Below are 27954 nucleotides of genomic sequence, written 5' to 3' on the forward strand. Positions count from 1 at the left end.
TTACTAGTGAAATGATATATTTTTTTATAAATTTATTTATTTATTTTTATTGGCTGTGTTGGGTCTTCGTTGCTATACACAGGTTCTCTTTAGTTGTGGTGAGCAGGGGCTACTCTTCATTGTGGTGTGCAGGTTCCTCATTGTGGTGGCTTCTCTTGTTATGGAGCACAGGCTCTAGGTGCGTGGGCTTCAGTAGTTGCAGCACATGGGCTCAGTAGTTGTGGCTCACGGGCTCTAGAGTGCAGGCTCAATAGTTGTGGCACACAGTCTTAGTTGCTCTGCAGCATATAGTATCTTCCAGGGGCAGGGATCGAACCCGGGTCCCCTGCATTGGCAGGAGGACTCTCAACCACTGCACCACCTAGGAAGTCCCTGAAATGATCTTATTAAAGACTAGTGGGAGATGAATTTGCTTGGCTAGGATAGGTCAGATTATGAAAGATTATTAATCAAGCATAAGAATGTAGACAGAGTGAAAAATAGAAAGCTATCAGACTTTAAGTAAAGGGATCATATAACTGAAGTGGAATTTAAGCAAGTATCCTATTTTTTTTTTTTTTTTTTACAATTTTGACAGCTTTATTTAATTTAGAGACTTTGGTAAAATAAACAAACAGAAGAGCAAAACATGTTTGTTTCAACAACTTATGAAATTCAGAAGAATATGGCAAGTACCCTATTCTAAAAGCCAAGGAGAATGAAGATTTGTGTTGGGCATGGCCAGTAGACTTAAATCCTTTCCCTACAATTAAAAAGCCACGTCAAAGTCATGTCAAAGCGTATGTTCTCTTGGGAGTGAGTCATATAGAAGGCAAGGTTCCTATCAGCATGTACTATTTGTCTAGTCCTAACAAATATTATTCCCATTTCTACTGAACAAAGAGAGAAACTCATCTGAAATTGCCAGTAACCCATAGACTTATATAGAAGTTCCTGTTTCCAGTTCTGCCAAATTTACCTTGGCACTATTTTCACAGAAGTCAAATATTTGGTGTTTTGGACAAATACAGGACAAATTCCAAGGTGGGACCTGGACAACACAATTTCCACAGTGTAGCCCGTTTGGCTTTATCTATTTATGGTTTTCAGATAGGAATTACTTCCTTACTAAGATGATAGCAGAGGCAGAGAATGTAGTGAAAAGCATTAAACTAGGTATCAGAAGTCTAATTGTGTGACTCTAGGCAAGTTGCTAACTTTTCTGAGTCTCAAATTCCTTGCCTATAACATTGGGCCTCATGGTAAAACTTCATAATGTTTCTATAAGAAGCAATGGGATAATATATTAAAATGTTGCCCACTTATGTTGTTTAAATAAACAGCAGAATCTCAGGCTCTCATAGCCTTGATGGTACAAGAGTCTTAGCAATCCAATGACTTTGTCACAGAGGAGACATTTTTTGATAGTACCTACACTGGAAACTGTTCCCTTCTTACTAAAAGGTAGCATGGAGGGTAACAGCCCACCAAAGTCTGCTTGTCAGGTCAAATGTGCCTCTTGGAAGGAGACACTGAGAGCTGAGAGAGAGGATATGCTCTTGATGTAACATAAAATCACAGCGGACTTGTTACAGGTCATACACAGCAAACCTCCTGAATCTTCAGCATTCTGATTGATACAAGCAGTATAAATTAGGAACCAGAACATAAATACCACTGTGAAGACTGTACTCAAGAGTGGATACTAAGCAATTGCATGCAGAAAGAGTAGGAGTTCTCTGTGAGTACAAAAGCTCATTTCTACTTAATTCTACATGGGATTTGAAATGGTATGGAATACATAAGAGGATGAATCAATGATATCAAACCAGAACGATTAAACACAGAATCTAAATGTAACTTGATAATTCCCTTAGTTCTCACTGATTCTCTAGAACAATGCTGTCCAATAGCAATATAATGCCAGCTACATATGTAATTTAAATTTTCTAGAAGTCACACTAAAATTAAAACAGATGAAGTTAGTTTTAGTAATAAATTACAATTAATCCAATATATCCAAAATATTATCATCTCAACTTGTATTAAATATAGTCAGTATTAATGAGACATTATATTCTTTTTCTCATATGATATCTTTGAAATCTGTTGTGTATTTTACACTTACAGCACATCTCAGTTTAGACTAGGCACATTTAAAAATAGAGAGCTCTAGAAAGCAGGGATTAAAAATTAACACGAGACCCAAGCCATATATTTATACATATTTGTACATTTGTATACATTTCTTATAAAGAAAAGCAAAGCTTAAAATTGTGTTATAGGATTTAAAATGTTTTTGGCTAAGCTCTCTTGGAACTTCTATAGAAGGATAAAGAATGACGGTGGTTATCTCAAAACCTCCAATTTTTTGTTTGCGATCAGAGGTTGAGACTTTCGTTCTTTTGCTATTATTTATTTCTCATAATTATCTTAAACACATTTACTATTCTTAACAAACATAAATAAACCAAGAATGACATTTAAATGGGTAATAGAACAATTTGCACAAGAGCCCTTATTCCTTTATGTTAAATTGTAGGAAAACACAGTTGCAGTTATGTCAGGGACCAGAGTATGTTACTTGTTTAGGCAGATGTCTCTCACTAGAGCTCTACTGATCATTTTGGGGAGATCATTCCCAGTTGCAGGATATACAACAACCCTAGCTCTGGCCAAGAAATTTTAGTGCCATCCTTAGTCATGGTAACAAAATAAAAATTGCCCCCATGAATTTCCAAACTCCCCCTGGTAGAAATGATACCAACCTCCCAGTTGAGAAGCATTGCTTAAGACTTTCGTTAAAATCTGATCAGTTAACAAAGCAGCTGTGGTTGTGAATATTTTGTATTCTGTAGTTGCTCTTAGCTGTAAAATAAAAGAATTATAATATCAACCTAAGGAAAAATAATCCCTTGTAGATCCAAGTAACTTTTGATATCTATATCTATATCTATCTATATGTATATCTCAATAAATATATCATTAAAGCTAATACTACTTTGCTAGATGTCTTACATGTTTGAATTTGTATTTTCCCTCCTCTGAGAGGAGTCTTATATTGTCCTACTCCCACATTCCCACATTTGTTCCCTCTTCTGCACTATCTTATCTTAAATTTAGACCTGAAATAATTGTACTGTTTTTTCTTTGTATTAATAGTCAAATCATGGATATATTTTGAACTATTTGGAAGGACTGTAGAGGGTTTTTTCCCTTTATTCTTAACAAAAGAACATGTTTCTCAATTAAAACTTAGGAGAATATAGGTTGAGATGTTGTATGTAGAATTATTTGGATAATAATTGTAATTAAGTGGGAATTCTCTGGTGGTCCAGTGGTTAGGACTCGGCACTTTCACTGTCATGGCCCAGGTTTGAACGCTGGTGGGGGAACTAAGATCCCACAAGCCACGCAGTGTGGTCAAAAAAAAATCGCAACTAAGTAAATATACATTATCTTCATGAAGGCTGAACTCATTTACCGATTATAATCAGGTTTCTCTACAATGGAACACAAAGTTACTCCTCAGCATTAACATCTACCAGTTGTATGTTAGAGAACCCAGGAGAAGCAATATAGTCAGTGACTATGATAATGACTGAGATGCATGGTGATATCAGTAATTAATTTTAATATAGGTATATTTTGGATACAAAAACCATCACTAACATGATCATGTATCTTTAAAATTGTATGTACGTACAAATACTGACCGAACCTCTTATTGTGAGCATAAACATTAATATTCTAGTGCAACTGTTTCGCAAACAATGTCCAACAGGCCAAATCTAGCCTGCCGCCTGTTTTTGTAAATAAAGTTTTATTGGAACATAATAGTGGTGACAGAGACTGTATCACCTATAAAGTCTAAAATATTTACTGTCTCTTTACAGAAAGTTTGCTGACTCCTGCTGCAGATTGTGAGTTAAAGGTCAGCAGAAGACATACTCAAATGATTTTTCTTTTCTTATGGCTAGAATGAATTTTATGGAATGAGATCAAGGAGCTGTTAGTTGTCTAGTGCCAATGTCTCCTCCTCATAGAGGAGCGTTTAGGACTAGAAATCTTGACACTGTCTCATGTCAGAGGTGAGAAAACCTGGTAAAGTTCATGTTAATGAGATTTAAGAAATGTCGTCTCCAGAGATTTTTCAGGTGAATCTAATCTTTTTGATTGCTGTCTCAAACTTGTTCTTTATTAGCTTGCAGGGAATCTAATAAAGCATTCATGGGAATAATTAAATGGTTTGTAGCAATAATATTCCCTAAATAACAGTTTGCAGTTTTAAAAAAATGTAATTCATCATGTTACATTGCTCTTCAGCACAATGCAATTGTAGGAACATCTTTTTGTTCCTTAGGACACGTTTTCTCCTAGATTGGAATCTAGAAGTCTTCTGTATGCTTTGCTTTATGTTTGAATATTTCTCATGCTATTTCTTTCTTTTAAATCTTGTTTATGCTATTGGTAGTATAGTCATTTTCTTTTACTCTCTTCTCCCCAACAATTTTCTACCAGAATTATACCATGGAAAAAGGAAAGAGGTAGGTAGAACACAGAAAGACATTAGTTCTTAACTTTCTCTTTTTTATCCACTGTTGTCTAGAGTTGTCTGACAATATTAAGGTAAATTAGAAATTTCTTCCCCATTTTTGTGGGAGCATGAACTTCTAGCCAGATAAAATCCATTCTAGGCTGGTTTTGGTGAAATTATACCTCATAGCAAAGGAAGAAATGTAGCTAGACCAAATCTTTATACTAGAAACTTATGGCTATATTATTTTCTGTGTGTCCTCTTGGACCACAACTGTCATTTAGGTCAGCCCTGCCTGTGGAGTTAGAGCAGGGGCTTGAGTGAGACCAAGGATTTATGACACAAAAAGCAGCAGAATTTTACTCACAAGCCCATAGCTACTGCATAGTAGTTATGAAGACAATACATAACCAAGTATTTCAGTATTTTAAGGAATCCCTATACAAACTCTCACTAGGCCCTTTACAATCACCTGTACAATTCTGTGATTCTGTTCAAACGGTTCACTTGCAGGGCAGGGGAAACTCTAAGGCTGCTTCCCTTTAACTTTCACTGCTTAGTCCTAGTTCCGTTCTCTGACACTAGGAAAAAAGTCTGACTCTTCCTTCACAGATGAACTCCCTAAAGTTTGGAGATATCGTGTTCCAACGAATCTCTGCTTTTCCAGGGACATCTTCCCTAGAACCCCTCAATTTCACCTCGTTTCACCTTTACATCTTACTTTCAACCCTTATTTCATAAGTTAGTCCAACGCTCCTCATGAAAAGTTGATTGCAGAGGGGCGCACAGAAACACCCCCGCTGAGAAGGAAAAGATATTCTCGTCCAAATTTGGGGGAAGCAGTCAGAGTCATTTAAATTCAATGCTAAATCTTTAATAAAAGAAAAAAATTTTTCAGGGAAGCAATTAAAAGGCTATGCAGAGATTCATCTCTGCAGGGCCACGAGCCACGCCTCCGAGGCTCGCCGCGTGCGCCCTCAAGCCAAGCAGTAACTGAAAGGCCGTCGTACAGGGAACTACTCGGATAAAGCGACATTCTGCTGTTTTGACTGTCACCCTCAACCAGCCGGCCTCCCTTTGCATTAATCTCCATTTGTAGTTAAAATCTCCATTTTTTCCCCGCGGAGACAGCCTAAATGCAAACCTGGCGTTCATCCAATGGGAAGGCGTCAGTCCATGGCCACTTCCGGGTCACTTCCGGGTCGAGGTGCTTCCACCGCCCAATAGGGAGTTAGGGGCGGGGTTGCGCCTGCGCGCTGCCGGAGCGCCGAGGTTGGTTTTGCACGCTTTCGCTAGAAACTCGCTAACTCCGCTTCCAGTGAGAGCTTGCTCAGGCGGGTCTGGAGTCGGGGGGCTGAGTGCGGTGTCACAGAAGAACTCTGGCTTTCGGCAGGTAAGTCCCGCGGTTGTCGTCCGTCTCTTATTGCCTGCGTTCACAGTGGAACAGGAAGAGCTGTGTTCTCATATTTTCTCCTGCTCCTCTGAAACCTCGAGTTCTCAGAGCGAGGCTGGAGGAGTGGAGCAGCTTTGGTTACCGTGACAACTGCGAGGACACCAGTTTAGGCTTTGGGAGTTTGGGAAGGGAGAGCTTTTTCTGCGATGGCTCCTTAAAATACGTGTGAGTCGGGTTCAAACTCAAGTGTTGTTTCAAACCCGCCGTCTGCCTTCCGCCCCCCTCCTCCACGCACATCCCAAACTCTGTTCATGCCAAGTGTGTTTGGTGTTCTAGCTCATGACCACAAAATTTGGTTTTGAAAGGTTTATTCGGGCTATGAGGTGGAGAAGCCAAATTTGAGGCAGGGTGACTAGTTAGAAAGCTAATGCAGTAATCCAGCCACAGTTTGGAGGTGTCCCGAACTAGGAGAGGAGTGTACAGTTGCGGAGCAGAGGGAAGATGGGAGAAGTACTAGCAGGTAGTACCAGCAGGACCTGCTAATCAGTTGGATATGTGGGAGGAGGGAGAGGGGTCCTGAGCCTCTTGAGGATTAAGTCTAAACTCAGCTTGGCACAAGGCTGTTTTTGTAGATTCTTTTCCCGCCGTCTGCCTTCCGCCCCCCTCCTCCACGCACACCCCAAACTCTGTTTATGCCAAGTGTGTTTGGTGTTCTAGCTCCTAGAATATTGTCTTCACCTTTTTGTGACTTGGGCCAGGTTACATAGTTTCACTGAGCCCCTCAGTTTTTTCAACACGAAAATGTAAGAAAATAACAGTACTGACCTCCGGATTTCTGTAAGGGTTAAATTCGATACTTTGTAGGCCTGGTGTATAGAAAGGGCCCAATAAATGTTAACTACTACTTTTATTATTGTATTTGTCCTATTGTTTTAGTATACATCATTTTGATGTTTCTTCCTTTAGATGATTTTTTTAAAGTTTAGTATCTTATCTATCTTTGTATGTTCTTAAAATACAGTAGTAGTTGCAGTTGTCTTTTTTTTTTTTTTTAAATGGGTCATTCATTTTGGTTGCTGCTCTTGTAATTCATTTCTTACTTTAAAGGAACTACCAGGTACAATTAATTTTGTTGATCATTGATATTTATGAAATAAAAAATGGCTGTCCTTCTGTATAACGCAGAAGCCTGTGGATTAAGATGTACAGAAAGTAACTGATATTTTCAGTCTGGAATAGGTATGAGTGATTTCAGTGAAGAATTGATAAGGCCCACAACAGAGGATGAACAGGGGGAACCATGCGTGCCCTCTGGTACAGGAATGTGTCTTCCTTGGCTCCAAAAGCATATAGAAACCATAGGTAAGTAAAATAACATATAAGCATTTCAACTTTAATGCAAGGAGGTGATAAGATTCAATATGGAGACTAAAATGGATAACCAGGCTGGTTCAATTTTCAAGATAAGGATATATGAGGATTTTTTTCTAGGCTATTAATAAAAAAGAAGTAATAAAAAATATTATTTTTTTCTTTTAGAATTCTTTTCCTTTGAATTAATAACAGTCTGTATTATGGTAGATACACTTTTTTCTTCCCAGTAATACTTACTGAGTGTTTATTATATCCCTGGCATTGGTTAAATATTGGGAATATACAGTTGAAGAAGATATGATCTCTGCCATTGAGGAGTACATACCAGCAGTTTCTGTTGAATTGCATTGAGATAAGCCCTAATAGAACTGAGCTATAATAGATTTCAAGAAAAGAGTGTTTTCTTCTATTTTCATCTAATGTAGAAATAAACAACTTTTCCTATGGGATAAATTCCTTATCAGAATATATAAAAGAAGCTGTTATCTGTATGTTGACACATTAGGTGATGTAGTCCTGGGAATACATTTGAACCAGCACTGTTCTAATTGCCAACAGATATATCTTTCTTAGCCTAGCTTTCTTTCCCCTTGACTGAGATTCCCTGGCTTCTAGAATTTAGCTCTTAATTTTTTTATTTTTTAATCTAAATGTCTCATTTTATTATGTCAGTAAATTAATCCTCAGTAAATCTATGTGCTAGGCATTTTAGAGATGAGGGGACTGAATTTCAAAAGAAATTAAAATTCTAAATGCTGGTATCAGGAGTCAAAGCCAGGCCTATCTGATCTCAAAGCCTATATTGAGATACATATATTGAAAAAAGGGATAACATATGTAAAGAGCCTAGCATAGAGCCTCATGCATAATGAGTGTTGAAAAAGTAAGTTTACTTCCTCTTTCCTTGTTATTTTTGCAGAATTAATGTACATGGTTTGAATGAATGGTACTTCAGAGGGGGTGCTACCTCACTCCTTGTAGGGAACTAGTAATCAAGTTTTTGCTAGCTTTAAGGCATACCTGGATGTGTGTCTATCACCAGTGTTCTATAGAGAGCTTGAGTCAGTCCACAAACAAAAAGGTTTAAGACCAGAATTTACATGCTTAGAAATGTTTCATGTATTACGAGTAGCCTGTTAAACCTCAAATACTTTGTCTGCAATGAGAATATAGTTGCAGGTAATACTGACATCGTAGTGTAATTAACCATAATAGGAAAACACAATTGCTTAACAATTATTTATTTTTTATTCTCTTAAATTACTTTTGGCATTTTGAAGGATGAGTCCCCTAGAATAAAAACTTTGAAGATGGGCACCAATCTGGAATAAAGCTGTTCGTTGGGCACTTAGAATAGTGGTTGGCCATGGTAGTGCTCAAAAAATATTTGCTGACAGGCTGACAAGTTTCCAGGTTCTTTCAAGGAAATTAGAAATTAGGTTGATGGCAGTGGTTCTTTATTGTATACCTCATTCCATCAAATTTATTTTCCTTGACAGTTATTCTTAAAGTTTGTCAGCAGCAAATAAGAGTACCTTTTGCTCACAAAGAATGAAATGAGAGCTACTACTGAGGTAATTAGGCTCAGGTGGAAGACAGAAGGGGTGTTTTCCAAGGATTTATGTATCCTCGTCTAAAGTCGATTTCTAGTCGGAGCTGTGAAAACTTTAGAGGGAGTCTGGCCTGAGATTAGTTTTCCTTTAGGTGAATAAATGAGGTTTTGGGGAAGAGGTATTTTGTCAGTTTCTTGGCCTGGCTGCCAGGGGTTGGTGCGGATCCTGGGAGCTTGAGTGTAGATCCTGTTAAATGCAGCTTCTGATTCAGAGAGGTGGGTGGGGCCTAGTATTCTGCATTTCTAATAAGCTCCCTGGTGATACTAAGGCTACATCAGGATCCCCAGGTGATTTGTAGGTACATTTAAAAAGTTTAAAAAGCACTGATCAAGAGAAATAGTCTTTGGGACTTCCCTGGTGGTCCAGTGGTTAAGACTATGTACTCCCAAAGCAGGGGGCCCTGGTTCCATCCCTGGTCAGGGAACTAGATCCTGCATGCTGCAACTGAAGATCCTGCACACCGCAACGAAGATGTTGCATGCTGCAACTAAGACCTGGTGCAGCCAAATAAATAAATATTTAAGGAAAAAAGAGAGAGAGAAATAGTTTTCTACATTTTTCCCTGAAAAAGTAGGTACTATCTTGCACAGTTTTAAGGTGCCATCTAAAAATTGTATCATAAGTTTGATAGTCGCAAAAGTCATAATTTTAAGCAGATATTGGCACTTTTAAATGAAATTATTATGTGACTTAAAAAATATATTTGGTGGAATCTAAATAGTGTAGGGATGTGATACCTTTATCGTCCTTTTTTTTAAATTAATATATTTATTTAATTGGCTGTGTTGGGTCTTCTTTGCTGTGCGCGGGCTTTCCTTTAGTTGCGGTGAGTGGGGGCTACTCTTCGTTGTGGTGTGTGGGCTCCTTATTGCCGTGGCCTCTCTTGTTGTGGAGCATGGGCTCTAGGTGCGTGGGCATCAGTAGTTGCAGCACATGGGTTCAACAGTTGTGGCTCACGGGCTCTAAAGCACAGGCTCAGTAGTTGTGGCGCACGGGCTTAGTTGCTCCGCAGCATGTGGGATCTTCCTGGAGCAGGAATGGAACCCGTGTCCCTTGCATTGGCAGGCGGATTCTTAACCACTGCGCCACCTAGGAAGCCTTCCTGTAAGGTTTTGAGTATTAAAATTTTTTCTGGGTTGAGAAATCATTGTAATTGATTTTTGTACACAGCTGATCAAAATAACATAAATATTACAACATTTGTTACATTTTAAGTATTAAAGTTAAGTTTGTGTTGCTTATTTATCTCAATAAAATGGATAAGGTTATTACTTTCTTCCAATTCTTGTATCTATGGGTGAATAATATGTATTTCTAGAATAAGAAAAGATTTAGCTTCAATTCTATTGTATTTTGTTTTAATTGGTGGAAATTCTGAGAAACTTTAGTCACATAAGTAGCTGGCAGTGGGTGGAGTTTAATTGTAACAATATATCAGATCTTTGGACTCCTTTTGAATTGTTTATGAAAAAAATTATACAGTGATCTAAAATAAAAAATTATTAGGTTTTCCTACAATTTTGATAAGCAAAGAATTAAAAACCACCTGACTTACAAACGGATGTGTTATAGAGTTGTTCACTTTCTCAACACTAAACACCTGTATTTTCACCTTAAGGTGATATGTATTGATTTTGATCATGAAGATTTGTCTTTAGGCACAGTTTTCTAGGAGATGAGTTTAGGAAAGAGTACATGAGAAAGTTGAAGATCTGAAAGTTGATTGCTGTAAGACTATCTTTGCATGGTACTTATTAGTCTCTGTGTACTCCCAGGGGTGAGGGCACCCCAAATGGAAGACTGCTGGCTTGAAGGCATCTTTAGTGGCGTGGGAAGGGAAGAAGAGGAGGCAATATGCCACCTGTTACTTGTAACCGGGGTTGTAACTAAGCCCAAATATTCTTAACATGAGGATTGTGAGATGTAAATGGTAATGTCTGCAATTATTGTAATTTCATTTGCATTTGCATCATTGAGTTACTGGGAACTCGGTTCTTAAAAAATAAAAGCACACCTCTTGGTGTTCTCAGAACATAGGTAGGTAAAAAAGACCATGCTTTACCTAGGATGACCCAGATAATTTTTACCCATTCTAAATACTTGGGACAATGCTTTGGGGGCCCTCTTTGAGAGATTCTTCTCAGATTGTTTTGCTAAAACTAGTAAAAATGGGTGGAAGAGCTTGTTTCAAGTGAAGCTAGCTTTGGTATTGGGGGTGGGTTGAGTTAAGTAATACCTACTGTTCCACTTGTTAAAACTATGCTTATTAGATATAAGTTTCTTGAATTGTTGATTTGGAGTCACTGTAGGTCAAAACTCTCCTCTTTAACCTTTATAGCGACTAGAGGAAAACAGGAGAAGGATTTTGCTCAGACAACAAGTGCTTGTTTAAGTCTTATCCAAGAAGCTCTGCTGAAGCACCAGTGGCAGCGAGCTGCAGAATACATGCACAGTTACTTTCAGATCTTGGAAGATTCAGATAGCAACAAAAGACAGGTTGCACCAGAGGTAAGTAAAATATGAGTCTGCTGAAAGATGACACAATCCTGTGAGTGTCTGCCTCTTGAACCCCACCCAGAATAGCTTTTGCTATTCTCAAATTGATTTTACTAAAGCTACTAAAAGTATTGGGTTGGCCAAAAAGTTTGTTCAGGTTTTCCAGATGAGCTTATGAAAAACCTGAACGAACTCTTTGGCCAACTCAATAGTTTTGGGTGGAGAGCTTGTACAGGGACATTTTCTGCACACTTCTTTTTTCTGTTGTGATTTTAAAGGAGACAAAAAATAGTTTTAAATCTGAATTCTCAAATTCCCCAATATTCATTCATTTAATTAATTCTTTCCCTGTGTCCTTATTTTCCCCTTTCTGTAGGACATTCCCCATCTTCATACAAACATGTTATTTCTCCCATTTAGCATCATCTCTTGACCCCTGCTTCTTCCACAGAGACTGTGCCCCATTTCTCCACTCTGCCTTTCAGCAAAACTCCTTGAGAGGGTTGTGTGTACCTGCTCATTCCAAACCCTTTCCAGTTAGACTACCCACCAACCATCACCATTTCTACCAAATTGCTTTGTCGAGGTCAGCAATGGTCTCCATGTTGCTGAATCCAGTGGCTGATTCTCAGTGCTCATCTAACTCAATCTGTCAGCAATACTAAACTTAGTAGATCATTCTCTCTGTGTGACAAACCGTCTTTGTCTGCCTTCCAGGACACTGTACTCTCAGTTTTCTCCTACCTCACTGGCCATTCCTTGGTTTCCTTTTCTGACTGCTCCTCTTCTCCTTGGCTTTCTGACATGGGAGTACCCGAGAACTCCAGTCCTTAGTTGCTCTTGTTATCTGAACTCACTCTTGATCTCATTGTTTTATGGCCTTACTTTCAGCCTGATCCCCAGTTGTGTATCTGGGGCCATGACATCTCTCTTCAAGTCCAGATTCCTATATCCAACTGTCTCCTCAGTGTCACCTCTTGATGTCTAGTATCAGCTAGTACAATATGTCATATCATACTTACATATCTAAACTGGATCTGCTGATATTCCCATCCAGCCTAATTTTCCTTATCTTAGATGATGGTTCCTTTACATATCTAATTGCAAGAGCCAAACTCTGGAGTGTTTTTTTTTTTTTTTGTCTGTTTTTAATACCCCATATCCAAACCATCAGAAAATCCTGTTGGCTCTATTTTGAAAACATGCTGCTTGCAGTCTGAGTACCTCTCACCTCCTCAATCACTGCACCTGGACTCAAGCCTCTGTCACCTCACTTAGATGACTCCTTGCCCTCCTCTGCCCTCGCAGTCTATTTTCAGCATAATAACCAGACTGATCCTTTTTGAAAAAATAGTTTTATTGAGATACAGTAACACACCATACAACTCACCCATTTAAATGGAACAATTCAGTGTTTTTTTCATATATTCGCAGAGATGTGCAACTGTTACTGCAATCTAAATTTAGAACATTTTTTCTCTTCCCCCCACCCCCCAAAAAAAGAAACCCTGTACCCACTTCTTTCCAACCCCCAGCCCCTGGCAACCACTAATCTACTTTCTATTCTGGACATTTCATATAAATGGAATGATATAACATATGGCTTTTTGTAAATGAATTCTTTCACTGAACATAATGTTTTCAAGGCTTATCCATATGGTAGCATATTAGTACTTCATTTCTTTTTATTGCAAAATAATATTCCAGTGTGTGGCTATATCTCACTTTATGTATCCATTCATCAGTTTTTAGACGTTTGGGTAGTTCCCAGTTTTGCTTACTATGAGTAATGCTGCTATGCACATTCATGTACAAGTTTTTTTTTTTTCTCCCCCCATGTGCAAGTTTTTGTATAGATGTTTGGTGTAATTTCTCTTGGGTGTATACCTGGGAGTGGCATTGCTGGGGCATATGGCAAATATATGTAACCTCTTAAGGAACCACTAGATTGTTTTCCAAAGTAACGACACCATTTTACATTTCCACCAGCAATATATGAGGGTTCCAACATCCCTGCAGCCCCTTCAGCAGTATTGTCTGTCTTCTTGATTATAACCATCCTAGTGGTTGTAAAGTGGTATCTCACCATAGCTTTGATTGGCATTTTCCTAATGATTAATGATGCAGCATGGTCCTTTTAAAGCATGAGTCAAATCATATCACTCCTCTGCTGAGGACACTGCAGTGGCTTCTCATTTCACCCAGAGTAAGAGCCAGAGTCCTTCTGATTGCCTACAGGTTCTCCATGCTCTGCTCACTTCCTTTCCCCCTTTGACCTCATCTCCTATTGTCCAACTCTCTTTTCCTTCTCCAACCTCACTGGCCTTGCCCTTTCTTGAACAACCATACTCCTTCCTTTGCCTTTGCTGTTTCTTTTACTTGGGAAAGTCTTTCTTCAGATATCACTGGTCACCCTCCCTCAAGTCACACTTTCAGTGGGGTCTCACTTGACTATTAAAAATTGCAGTTGCACACCAACCCCCTTCACTTTCCAGCTGGCACTCCTGATCCTCTTATCCTGCTTCATTCTTTTCCCATAATAGTTACTAATTTAATTATTATATTTCTTGGTGTTTGTCAATCTCCCTACAATAGAATGTAAATTCCACAAGGGCAAGGATCTAGAACAGTGCCTGGCGTATATTGTTAAATTTGTTCCATAAAAGACAGTTTATCGACAAATAACTTCACGTGGATATCTCAAGTAGCTTTTACTGTTACAGTAACCATTACATCAGTTAGATATCTAATATAGCCAAAAAATATGAAACAAACAAAATTTAACCATTGATTGAAAGTTTAGTTTATGGACTGAAGTTATATAGATCTGTAAACCATTGGACAAATTACAGTCTCCTTCTGTCCAGAGTTTGTTTTAGAAAATGAAAGAATTAAATCTGTGCTTTCCAGACACTTGTTTGGGCTCCATTTGCATCACATAGGGCTTTTGTTGAAAGTACAGATTCCTGCACTCCCCTCCAGCTCTAGTGAATCTAAGTCTGAATCCCTAGAGAATTTATTTTTAACTGGTGTCCTGTGTAATTTTTATATACAAGTAGGTTAAAGAACAACTGTGATAGAATAATATCCACATTTTCTTTAAGCTTCAGAATACTGCAGTTTGATGATCTATAAATGAAATCTTGATCTCTTTCTGAGTTAAGAAGATGAGTATTATGATTACACTAAACAACCAATATTATACCAAACAACCAATTTACTTTGAAGCCAATGTTATTGACGTACTTTAAATGGAGCAAGAGAAATAGAGATTCGCTCCCATGCAAAGGAAGAGCTCTGAGTTCTGTCACCAGAGTTTCTGGGGAGAAAGTATTTTTATTAAAATTTGTCCATAGCTTAAATTGGAGTTCTAAATATAGACTAAATATAGTCAATAGTTGTGGAGCTTGATAGGATCTCAGAAAACATCTAGTCCATTGCTCTCATTTGGTAGATAATAAAGATGAGGCCAAGGGCAGTGAAGAAGCCAATGTTAATAGAACCTGAGTTTTCTGACTTTCGTATCCTTCTTGCTTTACTAAATAAAATGTTTATCTTCAATATGTATCTTAACTGCCTACCTTCTTTGGACTACTGACTTAAAAGTGACACAATTATAGTTACTTGGTGTTTTAATTTAATCAACAGAAAAGCATTTTATCACTTAAGATGTAAGATTAGTTTCACTGCGTGAAGTACGGTAAAGTGTTGACAGTAGTGGTATCTAGAAAAAGGAATTATAGGTTGGTTTTTAACATTGTAATCATAAAAAAAATAGCTTTCGTAGACATTGGTTAAGGCAAGGATTTTACAGTTTTGTTAGTAATTACTGTTTTGACAGATTATTTGGAGGCTTGGAAGCGAAATTCTCTATTATCACCCCAAAAGCAACGTGGAGACTTTCAATACCTTTGCTGACCGGATGAAAAATATTGGCGTCATGAATTACTTGAAGGTGAGAATGTAGGCTTTGTGAATTTACATCTGCAGCGTTCATTTTTTAAAATTACTTGTCTCAGTGATAAGGTAGGAAATAATGTAAAAAGCGTGGGGTAAGACACCTGGGTCAATAAGAGAGGCTGAAAGAAAACAGCATTGTGAGAACCATTTACGTCTCCATTTCCTATCACTTACCACGTTGTCTGAGAGAAAACATCTTCTCTTTGTGTATCTCTGGCTGCCAAAAGCAGTCCTTCAGAGATGGCAGTTGTGCTTCCGTATGATGATGGGCCAAATTCTAGTGTGTTTACTTAAGTCAGTTGAGCTCTCTAAGAATTGGTGCTTTTGGAAAAGGGAAAGAGCTGAACAAATTGGGAATTTGAATACTTGAGAAAAAAATTGTTTCCAGCTTTGTTGAGATATAATTGACATATAATATCATGTAAGTTTAAAGTGTACAATGCGATGATTTGGTACACGTATATATTGCCATATGTTTACCACAGTGGGGTTAATTAACACCTCCATCCTCTCACACAATCACCATTTTGTTGTTGTTGGTATGGTGAGAATGTTAAAGGTCTATGGTCATAGCAACTTTCAAGTTAATGCTATCGTCACCATGCTGTACATTACTCATCTTATAATTGAAAGTTTGTGTCCTTTGACCAACAGTATTTTCTCCACCCCTCAGCCTGTGGCAACCAGCATTTTAATTTTACTCTGTTTCTATGGGTTGGATGTTTTTAGATTCCACATAAAAATGAGATCATACAATATTACTCTTTTTTGTCTGACTTACTTCACTAAGCAAAATGCACTCAAAACCCATCCATGTCATCACAGATGGCAAGATTTTATTCTTTTATATGGCTGATAATGTTCCATTGTGTGTGTGTGCGTGTGTGTGTGTGTGTGTGTGTAACATTTTCCTTATCCATTCATCTGTCAGTGCTCACTTACATTGCTCCATGTCTTAGCTCTTGTGAGTAGTGCTGCAGTGAACATGGGAGTGCAGATATCTTGTCGAGATAGTGATTTCAACTTTGGATATATATGCAGAAGTGGATTGCTGGATCATATGGTAGATCTGTTTTCAATTTATTTGAGGAATCTTCATACCATTCTCCATAGTCCCTGGACCACTTTACATTCCGAAGGGAATGTACACCAGCGGTATACAAGGGTTCCCGTTTCTCCTCATCCTCACCAACACTCATTATCTCTTGTCTTTTTGATGCTAGCCATTCTAACAGATGTGAGGTGATATCTCATTGCAGTTTTGATTTGTATTTGATAGTGATATTGAACACCTTTTCGTGTACTTATTGGCTATTTGTGTATCTTCTTTGGAAAAATGTCTATTCAAGTCCTCTGCCCATTTTTAATTATAATGTGTTTTTTGTTATTTTTGTAAAACAACAAAATTGAGTTGTATGAATTCTGTATATATTTTCAGTATTAACCCCCTGTCAAATGCATGATTTGCAGATATTTTCTCCCATTCGGTAGGCTGCATTTTCATTTTGTTGATGGTTTCTTTTGCTGTGCAGAAGCTTTTTAGTTCGATGTAGTTCCACTGTTTATTTTTGCTTTTGTTGCTTGTGATTTTGGTGTCATACCCCCAGAAAAATCATTGCCAAGACCAATATTAAAGGAGTTTTTTCTCCGTTTTCTTCTAAGAATTTTGTAGTTTCATATCTTACCTTTAAGTCCTTAATCCGTTTTGAGTTACTTTTTGTGAGTGGTGTAAGGTAGGGGTCCAATTTCATTCTTTTGCATGTAAATATCTAATTTTCCCAACAACATCATTGAAGAGACTGTCCTTTGCCCTTTGAGTATTCTTAGTCCCTTTGTCAAATATTAGTTGGCGATGTATGGGTGGGTTTATTTCTGGACTCCCGATGCTGTTCCACGTGTCTGATGTATCTGTTTTTATGCCAGTACCATCCAGTTTTGACTGTAGCTTGGTAATATAGATTGAAATCAGGAAATGTGACACCTGCAGCTTTGTTCTTTCTAAAGATTCTTTTGGCTATTCAGGGTCTTTTGTGGTTCCATACAAATTTTGGGATTGTTTTTTCTATTTTTGTAAAAAATTCCATTAGTATTTTGATACAGATTACATTGAATCTATAGATGGCTTTGGGTAGTTCAGACATTTTCACAATATTAACCCTTCTGATCCATGTGTGAAAATGTTTCAATGTTTCTAATGTTTAGATGGAACTTTCTTCAAATTCGTGTCCTTTAATAAAAGCCTTATCCAAAAGAAATGACACAGTCCAAAATGTTATGATATCTCCCTCTTCTGTGGTATATATTTGACTAAAAGCACTTTCTCAATAAAGTTTTTAAATGCTTTTCTTTTTAATTTTTTTTCAGTGTCTCTGAATAAAGTTTTATTGGAACATTGCCGCACCCATTCATTTCAATATTGCCAATGACTGTTTTTGGCAGGACAATCGCAGAGTTGAGTAGTTGTGACAGAGACCATGTGGCCTGCAAAGCCTAAAATATTTATCCTTTGGTTCTTGTTTTGTTTTAACTTTTTCTATTTTCCAAATATTTTTGAGTTGTTGCAAAAATATATATAACATGAAATGTGGTATTCTAGCCATTTTTAAGTGTGTAATTTGGTGACATTAATTACATGTACATTGTTAGGCAACCATCACTAGTATTTCCAAAACTTTTCCATCACCCCAAACAGAAACTCTGTACCCGTTAAGCAATAGCTCCTCATTCCCTCCTCCTCTCAGCCCCTGGTAACCTCTAATCTGTTTTCTCTCTCTATGCATTTGCCTGTTCTAGATACTTCATATAAGTGGAATCGTATATTTGTCCTTTTATGTTTTGCTTATTTCACTTAGCGTAATGTTTTCGAGGTTTATCCAGGTCGTGGCATGTGTCAGACTTCATCCCTTTTTATGACTCAGTACAATGCTCTGTTGTATATATCTATCACATTTTGTTTATCCTTTCATCTCTTGTTGTTTCCACCTTTTGGCTATTGTGAATAACACTGTAGTGAGCATTGGCATACAGGTATATGTTTGATTCCCTGCTTCCAGTTCCTTTGGGTATATACCTAGGGTAGAATTGCTGGGTCATATTTTATGTCATATATGTGCCTGCACATATTATATATATACATGTATAAAATACGTATAAACATAAAATTTTATGTTTAACTTTTTTAGGAATCACCAAACTATTTTCCGTAGTGGCTTTAGCATTTTATATTCCCACTGCTTTCTAATTTTGAAAACAGATTTTCCCTAGTTTAGGATTCTTTTCAGATTTTATTAATTTAGGAAAAATGTTTTGTTTCTCTTATGTGCCAGGACCTCCCTTATGACTGTATTTTCTGGTCGACTGTGCACATTATGAGTAGAAACTAAATGGAGGCAGCATATGGTTCCACTTCAGGAAGAACTTTCTAAGTGAACAATTGGGAAAAGGGAATGGCCTGCCTTGGTGGTGTATGTTCCTCTTCTCTTCTTTCAAGAAGAAATTGGATAGCCATTTGATTGGGGAGGGAAGGTAGAGTTTTAACTAAATTATTGGTTAGATCATTTTACGCTCATAGAATCTACTCAGTTGAAGTAAATAAACCTGAAAGGAACCTTATTTCATACTTTGGAGTCTGAGGGTGGTAATTAGGATAGGCAATAAAACATTTTTTTTGTTGTTAATAATTTTAAAAACAGTTGCTGCTGTTTTGCAGACCACATGCTAGACATGGTTCTTGCAGTAGAGGGAGACAGGCATGTAAATGGAATAAATGGTTATGGGTGCCATGGTAGAAATGCAGTTACAGTGAGAAGAGAAAGTGGAAAATGGCCTCTGGAATTGGAAAGGGCTGGAATTGAATGAGTAGGGGGGTCAGGAAAAAAAAGGATGTGATGCTTGAGATGAGTCTGATAAAGCTAGTGGGAATTCAGTGTGCACACTGAGGGAAAGGGTAGTTGAACATGGATGGCAAGGGATAATAAAGAGAATGGTAGCTCTGTGTCTAATGCTTTCGTTGCTCTAAAAATCACGTGGGTAGAACCCAGGGGAAAGTAAGCTGAGCTCTGTGTGCCATCTATAAAGAGCTTATGTTTTTATTCTGTAGGCAGTGGGAGTATTGAAGGATTTTACGTAAATGACTAATGAAGTTTCTTTGGTGGCCACATGGAAGATGGATTGTAGGGGGACGGGATTGGAGACACCTTTGAGAAATTATTGCAGTAGTTTAAGTTGGAAGCTTGAACTCTGATCTGTTCACATGATTAACTGTACTTCCCATTATTCTCCTCCTTGATGTCCTCCCTACTTGTAATGCTCATTCTTTGTGTAATTGTTATTATTATTATTGCGGATATTAGTTTCCCTATCAGGGATTGAACATGGGCCCTTGGCAGTGAAAGCGCTGAGTCCTAACCACTGGACCTCCAGGGAATTCCCTATTCTTTTTTTTTTAATTGAGTATAGTCGAGGTACAATATTATGTAAGTTACAGGTGTACAATATAGTGATTCACAATTTTTAAAGGTTATACTCCATTTATAGTTATTGTAAAATATTGGCTATATTCCCTGTGTTGTACCATATATCCTTGTAGCTTATTTTACACAATAGTTTTAACCTCTTAATCTCCTACTCCTATATTGCCCCTCCCCTCAGTGTGGAGTTATTCCTATTGCTTCTTCTGTATCAGGGATATACTTTCCATCTGAACCAGTGCCATTCTACAACACCCCTTATTAAGATGTTTTCTCTGAGTTTATGTAACATGTATAAAATACTTTATTGATTACCCACTACGGGCCAAACTATGCATAAGGTTGTATGCAAATATCATCTTATTTAATCCCCATAACGTTCTTCAAAAGGGTTAATAACAATTGTCCCATGCAAAGGATGAGGTTCACAAAGGGTGAGAGTAACTTACTCAGGTTTATGTAGCTTTAAAGCAGCATTTGAGCCTGGACTGTCTCTTCAAAGCCCCTGTTCTTTTCACACTGCCTGCTGTTTATAAGTTTATATAATTTTGCTCTCATTTACATAATGGTATTTTTTCATGTGTCTTTCTGCTAGATTGAAATTTTTGATAACATGGACAATGTCATGTCCTAGAACATTTATGTCCTACCAAGGTCTTAGCCCAGCATGTATCATATATTTACTGAGCTTTTTGACTGAGGGTTATCTACTGACCTGTATGACAGTGGGCTTTTTCTTACTGTTGCAGATCTCCTTACAACATGCATTATACCTTCTGCATCATGGCATGCTTGAGGACGCGAACAGAAATCTCAGCCAGGCAGAGACATGGCGATACGGTGAAAAGTCGTCTTCCCAGGAAGTGTTAATCAACCTTATTCAGGCCTATAAAGGGCTTTTGCAGTATTACACTTGGTCTAAAAAGAAGATGGAATTGTCTCAGCTTGGTGAGTGAATATGAGTGATAATTAGTAAGACTGCATCAGAGGGACAGAAGGGATCTAGAGGAGTAATCTAATTCCACTCCTTCCAAGCCTGGCTTTATCTGGTTAGTACAGAGGACAGGCATTTCTATGGATGTAAAATCCTTTATAAAACTTCTTATATTTAAAAAAGCTTCTCAGACATAAATTAGGTGATTCATAGATTGAGTTCATGACTGTTTTAATATTTATTTGTTTATTTGGTTGCACAGGATCTTACTTGCGGCAAGCATGTGGAATCTAGCTCCCTGACCAGGGGTAGAACCTGGTCCCCCTGTCTTAGGAGCACAGTCTTATCCACTGCGCTATCAGGAAAGTCCCCATAACTATTTTAGAATGGCTGCTTTTTTAAACATGATTTTGAAGGAAGGTTACAAATTTTCTTCAGCAGGCATTATTGCATGTAAGAAGCATTTCTTCCTGTGTGTTTACAGTGGAGTTTAGTTTGCTTCATAATGTTGTTTCTTAGGAAAATATGTGTAAAGAATAGGGTAAGATCAAGTTGTTTCATTTCTGTACAAAGGTTAGAACAATTTTCTTGCTTTACTGAGAACCCCCAAAATTGACTGTGTGTTCTTACTTTTCAAACTGAGTTCCCTTTCTCTTACTTTCGGTGGTGATGTCATCCTCTCCTGGCCCTAAATTTTCTGTTCTTTGGAGCTGTATGATTCTCTGTACTTTTTTCCCCTTATGTAGTTTTTCTCCATAACTTCTCTAGGATTGACCCCTTCCTTTCTATTTTTACATCCTCCACCCAAATCTCAGTTCTGACATTTATCATGTCATTTATGTTAAGCAGTGTTTTCTTATTGTCCTTATGTGATGGTAGTATTTCCTTGGTCTCTAGGCATGTGGGTTCACTAACCTCAAAATTCCCTTCCTGCTTCCTGTCTTTGATCTCCCCCAAGACACTTCTGAAATGCTGTCTTCATCATGATAATCTTGTGAGGCCTCTGTGCATTCTCCTGCTCTAGAATGCCATCTGTCCTTCAAGACTCCTTGGAGCCTTCCTTTTACCTTAAGCCTAACATACCAGCAGCATGTTCAGCCTGTGTCATTTGGCTCTTCACCTCTTGTTTTTTAACCATTCTAAGTTTTTTTCATGTGTGTTTTGTGTTGTATCTCCCTCTATAGACTCATCAATCTTTTGAGGTCACGTATCTCTTCTCTATTTCTTTTACTAACCTTGCCGTAATGCCTGGTGTAATGTTTCTTTTTAAAAAGGCTTGCTGATACTGATTTAAGTAAGTTTTAAAGTCAGTATTTACTATTCTTCTTACAGTTGGTTAAGTAGGATGCAAGCAAATATATAATGATTAAAGCAGTTGGAACGTGGCATTTACACCATTGCTCCCACCTTCTGCAGCTGACACTCTTCTGTAACAACAAGAGATAAAGAGGGGGTAAAATGTGGAGCTCTTGAGATTGTCTTTAACCTCGTGTGTCTGTTTAATAAAAAAATTTAGGACTAGTTTTATATAACCAAACTCATAAAGATGTAACATGTGAACATATACTCAGAGTTGGCTTGGGGTTTTTCCTTGCTGCTGTGGCCTGTGCTGGTTGGCTTTGATGCACCTCGTGGCTGGGAGCCCGCTTCCATGGTAAATTCATACCTAGCTTATCCTTACTCAGGCATCTGCCTCTCCTTCTTAAATTTTTTTTTTTTTTGATAATCATTTCGTACCTACTTTCCTATTTCCACTTCCTTTCCAAGTTCATACTGATATTTATTCAACCAATCCATGGGAATAGAATACCAATCCCTGTTTTGGGCGGGGAGCAGAGGCTACTTTTTTGGCCGAAAAGTAGCGTTGGTACCAAAAAGTGTTTTGTGCTTCTGTTAGCTGATTGCTTTTGAAGGACTGGTTTTCCTTTTAAACCTTTAAGATTGTGAAATATAACATATTCCGAAAAAGTGTGTGAAACACACATGATAGAATGAATAATTATAAAACAAACATCTACGTAACTACACTCAGATTAAGGAGCACAACATTGCTGTCCCCCTAACAGTTTCCTATGTGTGCCTTCCTGATCACACTGCCTCCCATTCTGTCTCAAGAAAACCACTGTTCTGACTTTAATGGTAATTACTCCCTTGTTTTTTAAAATACTTTTACCACTCAAGTACGTATCTGTAATTTAGTTTTGCCTATATCTCAGTTTTCATGTTTGGATTCACACTGTATATATTCTTTGTGGGGCCTTGCATATTTTGTTCAATATTTAACATGTGTTCGTGCAGTTGAATTAGCTCTAGTTTGTTTTTATTATTGTAAAACAATGCATTGTATGATATTCATGCAATTTATTCCTTCTATATATTGATGGCCATTTAGGTTGTTAATAGTTTGGGGCTATTATAATTAATGCTGCTTTGAAATTCATGAGCATGTATAGTGGTACACATGTGTGTATTTCTAGGAGTAAAATTGTCACAGAGTATGTCTTCAGCTTTACCATCTAGTAGGCTGAACTCTTTCCAAAGTGGTTACCAATTCATATTGCACTAGTAGTCTGATTTGGGTTTTCTTTTGTCTGTCTTCTCCTCATTCTTTGTTATTGTCAGAGTTTTCATGTCACCCCGTTTATTGGGTGTGGTAATCTCATGTTTTTTTTTTTAAATAATAGCATTATTGAGAATCGAAATTTGATTCTTAATGTGGTTCACCCACTTAAAGTATAAATTCCATGCTGTGTAGTATATTCACAGTTGTGTATCCATTACCACAATCAATTTTGGAACACTTTTATCACCCCAAAAAGAAACCCTATGTCCGTTAGCAGTAACTGTCGACCCTTCCCACTTCCTCCAATCCTAGGCAACCACTGAACTACTTTCTCTGTCTAGATATCTGTCTATTCTGGACAGTTCATACAAATGGAGTCCTAAAATATGTAGTCTTTTGTTACTGCTTTCACTTGGCCTAATATTTTTAAAGGTTCACCCACGTTGTAGCATGTAATAGCACTTCATTCCTTTTTATTTTATTTATTAATATTCCATTGTACGGTTATACCACATTTCCGTATCCATTATGAGTTGATGGACATTTGAGTTGTTTCCACTTTTTGGCAATTTTGAATAACGTTGCTGTGAAATTTTGAGGGACCTCCAGACTGTACCATTTTCTGTTCCTACCAACAATGTATGAGGAAGGTACTAATTTCCCCACATCCTTCCCAACACTTGCTATTACCTGTCTTTGATATGACTATCCTAGTGGGTGTGAAGTAGTATCTTAGTGTGGTTTTGATTTGCATTTCCCTAGAGGCTAATAATGTTGAGCATCTTTTCATGTGGGCCATTTGTATATCTTCTTTGGAGAAATTTGCATTCAGATTCTTTTCTCCTATTTTAATTGAATTATTTTTTTATTACTGAGTTATAAGAGTTCTTTATATGTTCTAGGTACAAGTCCCTTATCAGACAGGTGTAGGATTTGGAACTGGTTTTTTTTATTCTGTGGGTTATCTTTTTCAGTTTCTTAATGGTGTTTTTTGAGTCACAAAAAGTTTTACTTTTGATGAAGTTCAGTTTGTTTTTTGTTGCTTGTGCTTTTGGTGTCACATTGAAGAAACCTTTGCCTATTCCAAGGTCACAAAGATTTAGACTTATGTTTCCTTCTGAGTGTTATATAGTTTTACATTTTTTAAAGTTCATTTTGAGTGAATTTTTGTGTATCATGTGAGGTAGGTAGGGGTTCAACTTAGTTATTTTGCATGTGGGTGTTCCGTTGTTCCAGCATATTTATTGAAAAGATTATTTTCCCACTGAATTGTCTTGGTATCCTTATCAAAAATTAGTTGCCCATATATGAAGTTTTATTTATGGACTCTAAATTCTCTTCTATTGATCTATATATGTCCATACTTATACCCATGTCACAGTATTAATTACTGGAGCTTTGTAGTAGCTTCTGAGGTCATAGTGTGAATCCTTCAAATTTGTTTTTCTATTTACAGATTGCTTTGGCTATTCCTGGGCCCTTGCATTTCCATATGGGTTATAGGATTAACTTGTCAGTTTATGCAAACAAGCCAGTTGGGATTTTGATAGGAATTACATTAAAGCTAGAGATTAATAAATCTTCCAACCCATGAACACAGGATGTCTTTCCATTTACTTAGGTCTTCTTTAATTTCCTTGAACAATACTACTTTTCAGAGTATGATTTTGTCTCTTTTGTAAAATTCATACCTGAGTAGTTTATTATTTTTGATGCTATTGAAGATGGCATTATTTTCCTAATTTCATTTTTGGATTGTTTGTTGCAAGTATATAAATATACAATTGATTATTGTGTGTTGAGTTTATATTATGCAACTTTCAACTCATTTATTAGTTCTAATAAGTTTTTAGTGGATTCTTAGGATTTTCTGTGTACAAGATCATGTTATCTGCAAGTAGTGGTAGTTTTACTTCTTCCTTTCCAATCTGGACATTGTTTATATTATTTTCTTGCTAAATTGACCTGGCTAACACCTCCATTATAATGTTGAATAGAAGTGGCGAGAGAGGATATACTTTCTTGCGTGCAATCTTTCACCATCAATTCTGATATTAGTTGTGGGTTTTTCGTAAGATGCCCTTTATCAGATTGAGGAACTTCCTTCTTTTCCTAGATGTTCAGTGTTTGTATCATGAAAGGTTATTGAATTTTGTCAGATGCCTTTTCTGCAACAATTGAGAAGCTTATGAGGTTTTTGTCATTTGTCATTCTATTAATTTGGAATATTGTATTGATTGATTTCAAATGTTAAACAACCTTGCATTCCTGGAATAGATCCTACTTTGTGTGTTGCTAGATTCAGTTTGCTAGTGTTTTGTGGGGAATTGTTGCATCTATACTTATAAGAGATATTGGTTTATAATTTTCTTGTGTTGTCTTTGGTTTTGGTATCAGGGTAATTCTGATCTCATAGATACGTTGGGAAGTCTTTTCTCTCTGTCCTTTTATGGGGAGAGAGTTTGTGAAGAATTAATACTATACTTGAAATGTTTGTTAGAATTCACCAGTGAAGCCGTCAGGGTCTGAGCCTTTCTTTTGGGTAGTTTATCGATTACTGATTCTGCAGAAGTCCTCAGTACTGAATACTTAAAAAAATCTTCCGTCTTTGGGCAGATGAGGATGATTATGCTTACAACACAGCATCCCAGAACATGCTCAACCACAGCTGGAAGACGTCTATAAACCTCTGTGCATTGATTCAAATTCCTGGAGTTTGGGACCCTTTCGTGAAGAGTTATGTAGAGGTAAGTAGGCTTTTCATAAGGTTATATTAGTTTCATTTTGTTACAATCTTTATAGATCGGAAAACAACTAATGGAGAAAATTGTTTTAGAAAAAAACAGAATATGATGCCATGTTTTTTTGGTCTGAATAATTTTTGTTAGTTTTACCAATATACTATAAACATTGCTCTGTTTATATTCACTGCTGGATAACGTATCATGGCCAAAGTCAGTCGTCCCTCAGGATCCGTGGATGCTGAAGTCCCTTATTTAAAATAGTGAAGTATTTGGATGCACATCCTCCCATATACTTTAAATCATCTTTAGGTTACTCATAATACCTAATACAGTGTAAATGCTATGTAAATAATTGCCTCTGTGGAACACATTCAAGTTTTGCATTTTGGAACTTTCTGGAAATTTTCTTTTTCCGAATATTTTTCAGTCTGTGGTTGGTTAAACCCTCGGGTTCAGAACCCAAGGATGCAGGGCCTGTGGATGATGCAGGGTGCTGGACTATATTCATAAAATAAATAGCACAATAGTTGTACATGTCAATACTGCATTATTCTTATTGAGCTTAAAAGGAAAGCAGAAAGATCTTTTATGATTTGGTGGAATATAGAAGGGGAGGGGACAAAAATCTGAAACTAGGTCACAATATATGAGATGAAGAATAGCTTTTAGAAGTTCTTAAGGACATGCTGTTATCTCGGAGTCTTTGTGAAAGGACAGAGGACTAGGAATAAATCAACAGAATAATTTGCTTTTTGAAAATTTCATCGGTGCTAAAGTGGTAATTATGTTGTCAGAAGATAATCTCTGAAAGCGTATGCCGGTGGATCTGAAAATTCCTGTGTCAGGGTGGGAAGGAACGAAAGGAAAGGAATTATAATTCTTGTGCACTCCTTTTGTGGCTGGAGTTATGTAGGGCACCGAGGTTAGTTGCATCATATGGTCTTCTTTTGGTCCTTAGTGTGCCCTACTTTGAAGACTTTATTTCTCACAGGAACAGGTCTAATGTTAAAGTGGCTGCATTTTCCAGTAACGAAATATGATAAGGGAAAAATGGGAAACCATGTAAAGCCTCTGTTACGGTCTTCTGTTTTCCATGGAGGTTGTAACCTATACCAGTGGAAGCAGCAACTGGCATCACTATTGTTCCCTATACAGTAAATGCCATTTTTCAGTTGTATGATTTTTTTCTGCTTATCAATAAACTTAAGTTGTACATGATATTTCATACAGCTACCTTACAGAATTTAGCTAAGGTATGATGACTTATTTTATATAGATGCTGGAATTCTATGGGGATCAAGATGGAGCCCGAGAGGTCCTTACCAATTACGCCTATGATGAGAAGTTCCCATCAAATCCAAATGCTCATATCTACTTATACAACTTTCTAAAGAGAGAGAAAGCACCAAGAGAGAAACTGATAAGTGTGCTTAAGGTAGAGAATTCTTTTTTTTTCAATAAATTTATTTATTTATTTATTGGTCACATTGGGTCTTTGTTGCCGCGTGCTGGCTTTCTCTAGTTGTGGAGAGTGGTGGGCTACTCTTCATTGCAATGCACGGGCTTCTCATTGTGGTGGCTTCTCGTGTTGTGGAGCATGGGCTCTAGGCGCGTGGGCTTCAGTAGTTGTGGCTCGTGGGCTCTAGAGCACAAGCTCAGTAGTTGTGGCACGTGGGCTTAGTTGCTGTGTGGCATGTGGGATCTTTCCGGCCCAGGGCTCAAACCCATGTCTCCTGCGTTGGCAGGCAAATTTGTAACCACTGCGCCACAAGAGAAGTCTCCACGGTAGAGAATTCTTATATGAGTGTTCGAACAGGGTTGGGATCTACTTTAAGACATTCTTAGGTCACTGCTCTCCAAGCCTCAGGTTATAGCACCCAGAGAAAATGACA

The 27954-nt window shown here is 37.5% G+C and overlaps 1 protein-coding gene across 2 annotated transcripts in view; it reads left to right on the forward strand.

The window, feature by feature from the left end:
* The first annotated feature begins 5784 nt into the window (after positions 1 to 5784).
* Positions 5785 to 27954, forward strand: part of TAF1A (TATA-box binding protein associated factor, RNA polymerase I subunit A) — a 32875-nt gene continuing 10705 nt past the window's right edge. For both annotated transcript variants that reach the window (XM_057729312.1, XM_057729311.1), the window contains exons 1-7: positions 5785 to 5909; positions 7139 to 7271; positions 11235 to 11404; positions 15234 to 15347; positions 20571 to 20769; positions 25935 to 26065; positions 27339 to 27497. In XM_057729312.1, the coding sequence (XP_057585295.1) occupies positions 7151 to 7271; positions 11235 to 11404; positions 15234 to 15347; positions 20571 to 20769; positions 25935 to 26065; positions 27339 to 27497 (894 nt within the window). In that variant the 5' untranslated portion in view covers positions 5785 to 5909; positions 7139 to 7150. The remainder of the gene's footprint in view (positions 5910 to 7138; positions 7272 to 11234; positions 11405 to 15233; positions 15348 to 20570; positions 20770 to 25934; positions 26066 to 27338; positions 27498 to 27954) is intronic.

Source organism: Hippopotamus amphibius, chromosome 3, assembly GCF_030028045.1.
Source record: "Hippopotamus amphibius kiboko isolate mHipAmp2 chromosome 3, mHipAmp2.hap2, whole genome shotgun sequence".
NCBI classification, from domain to species: Eukaryota; Metazoa; Chordata; class Mammalia; order Artiodactyla; family Hippopotamidae; genus Hippopotamus; species Hippopotamus amphibius.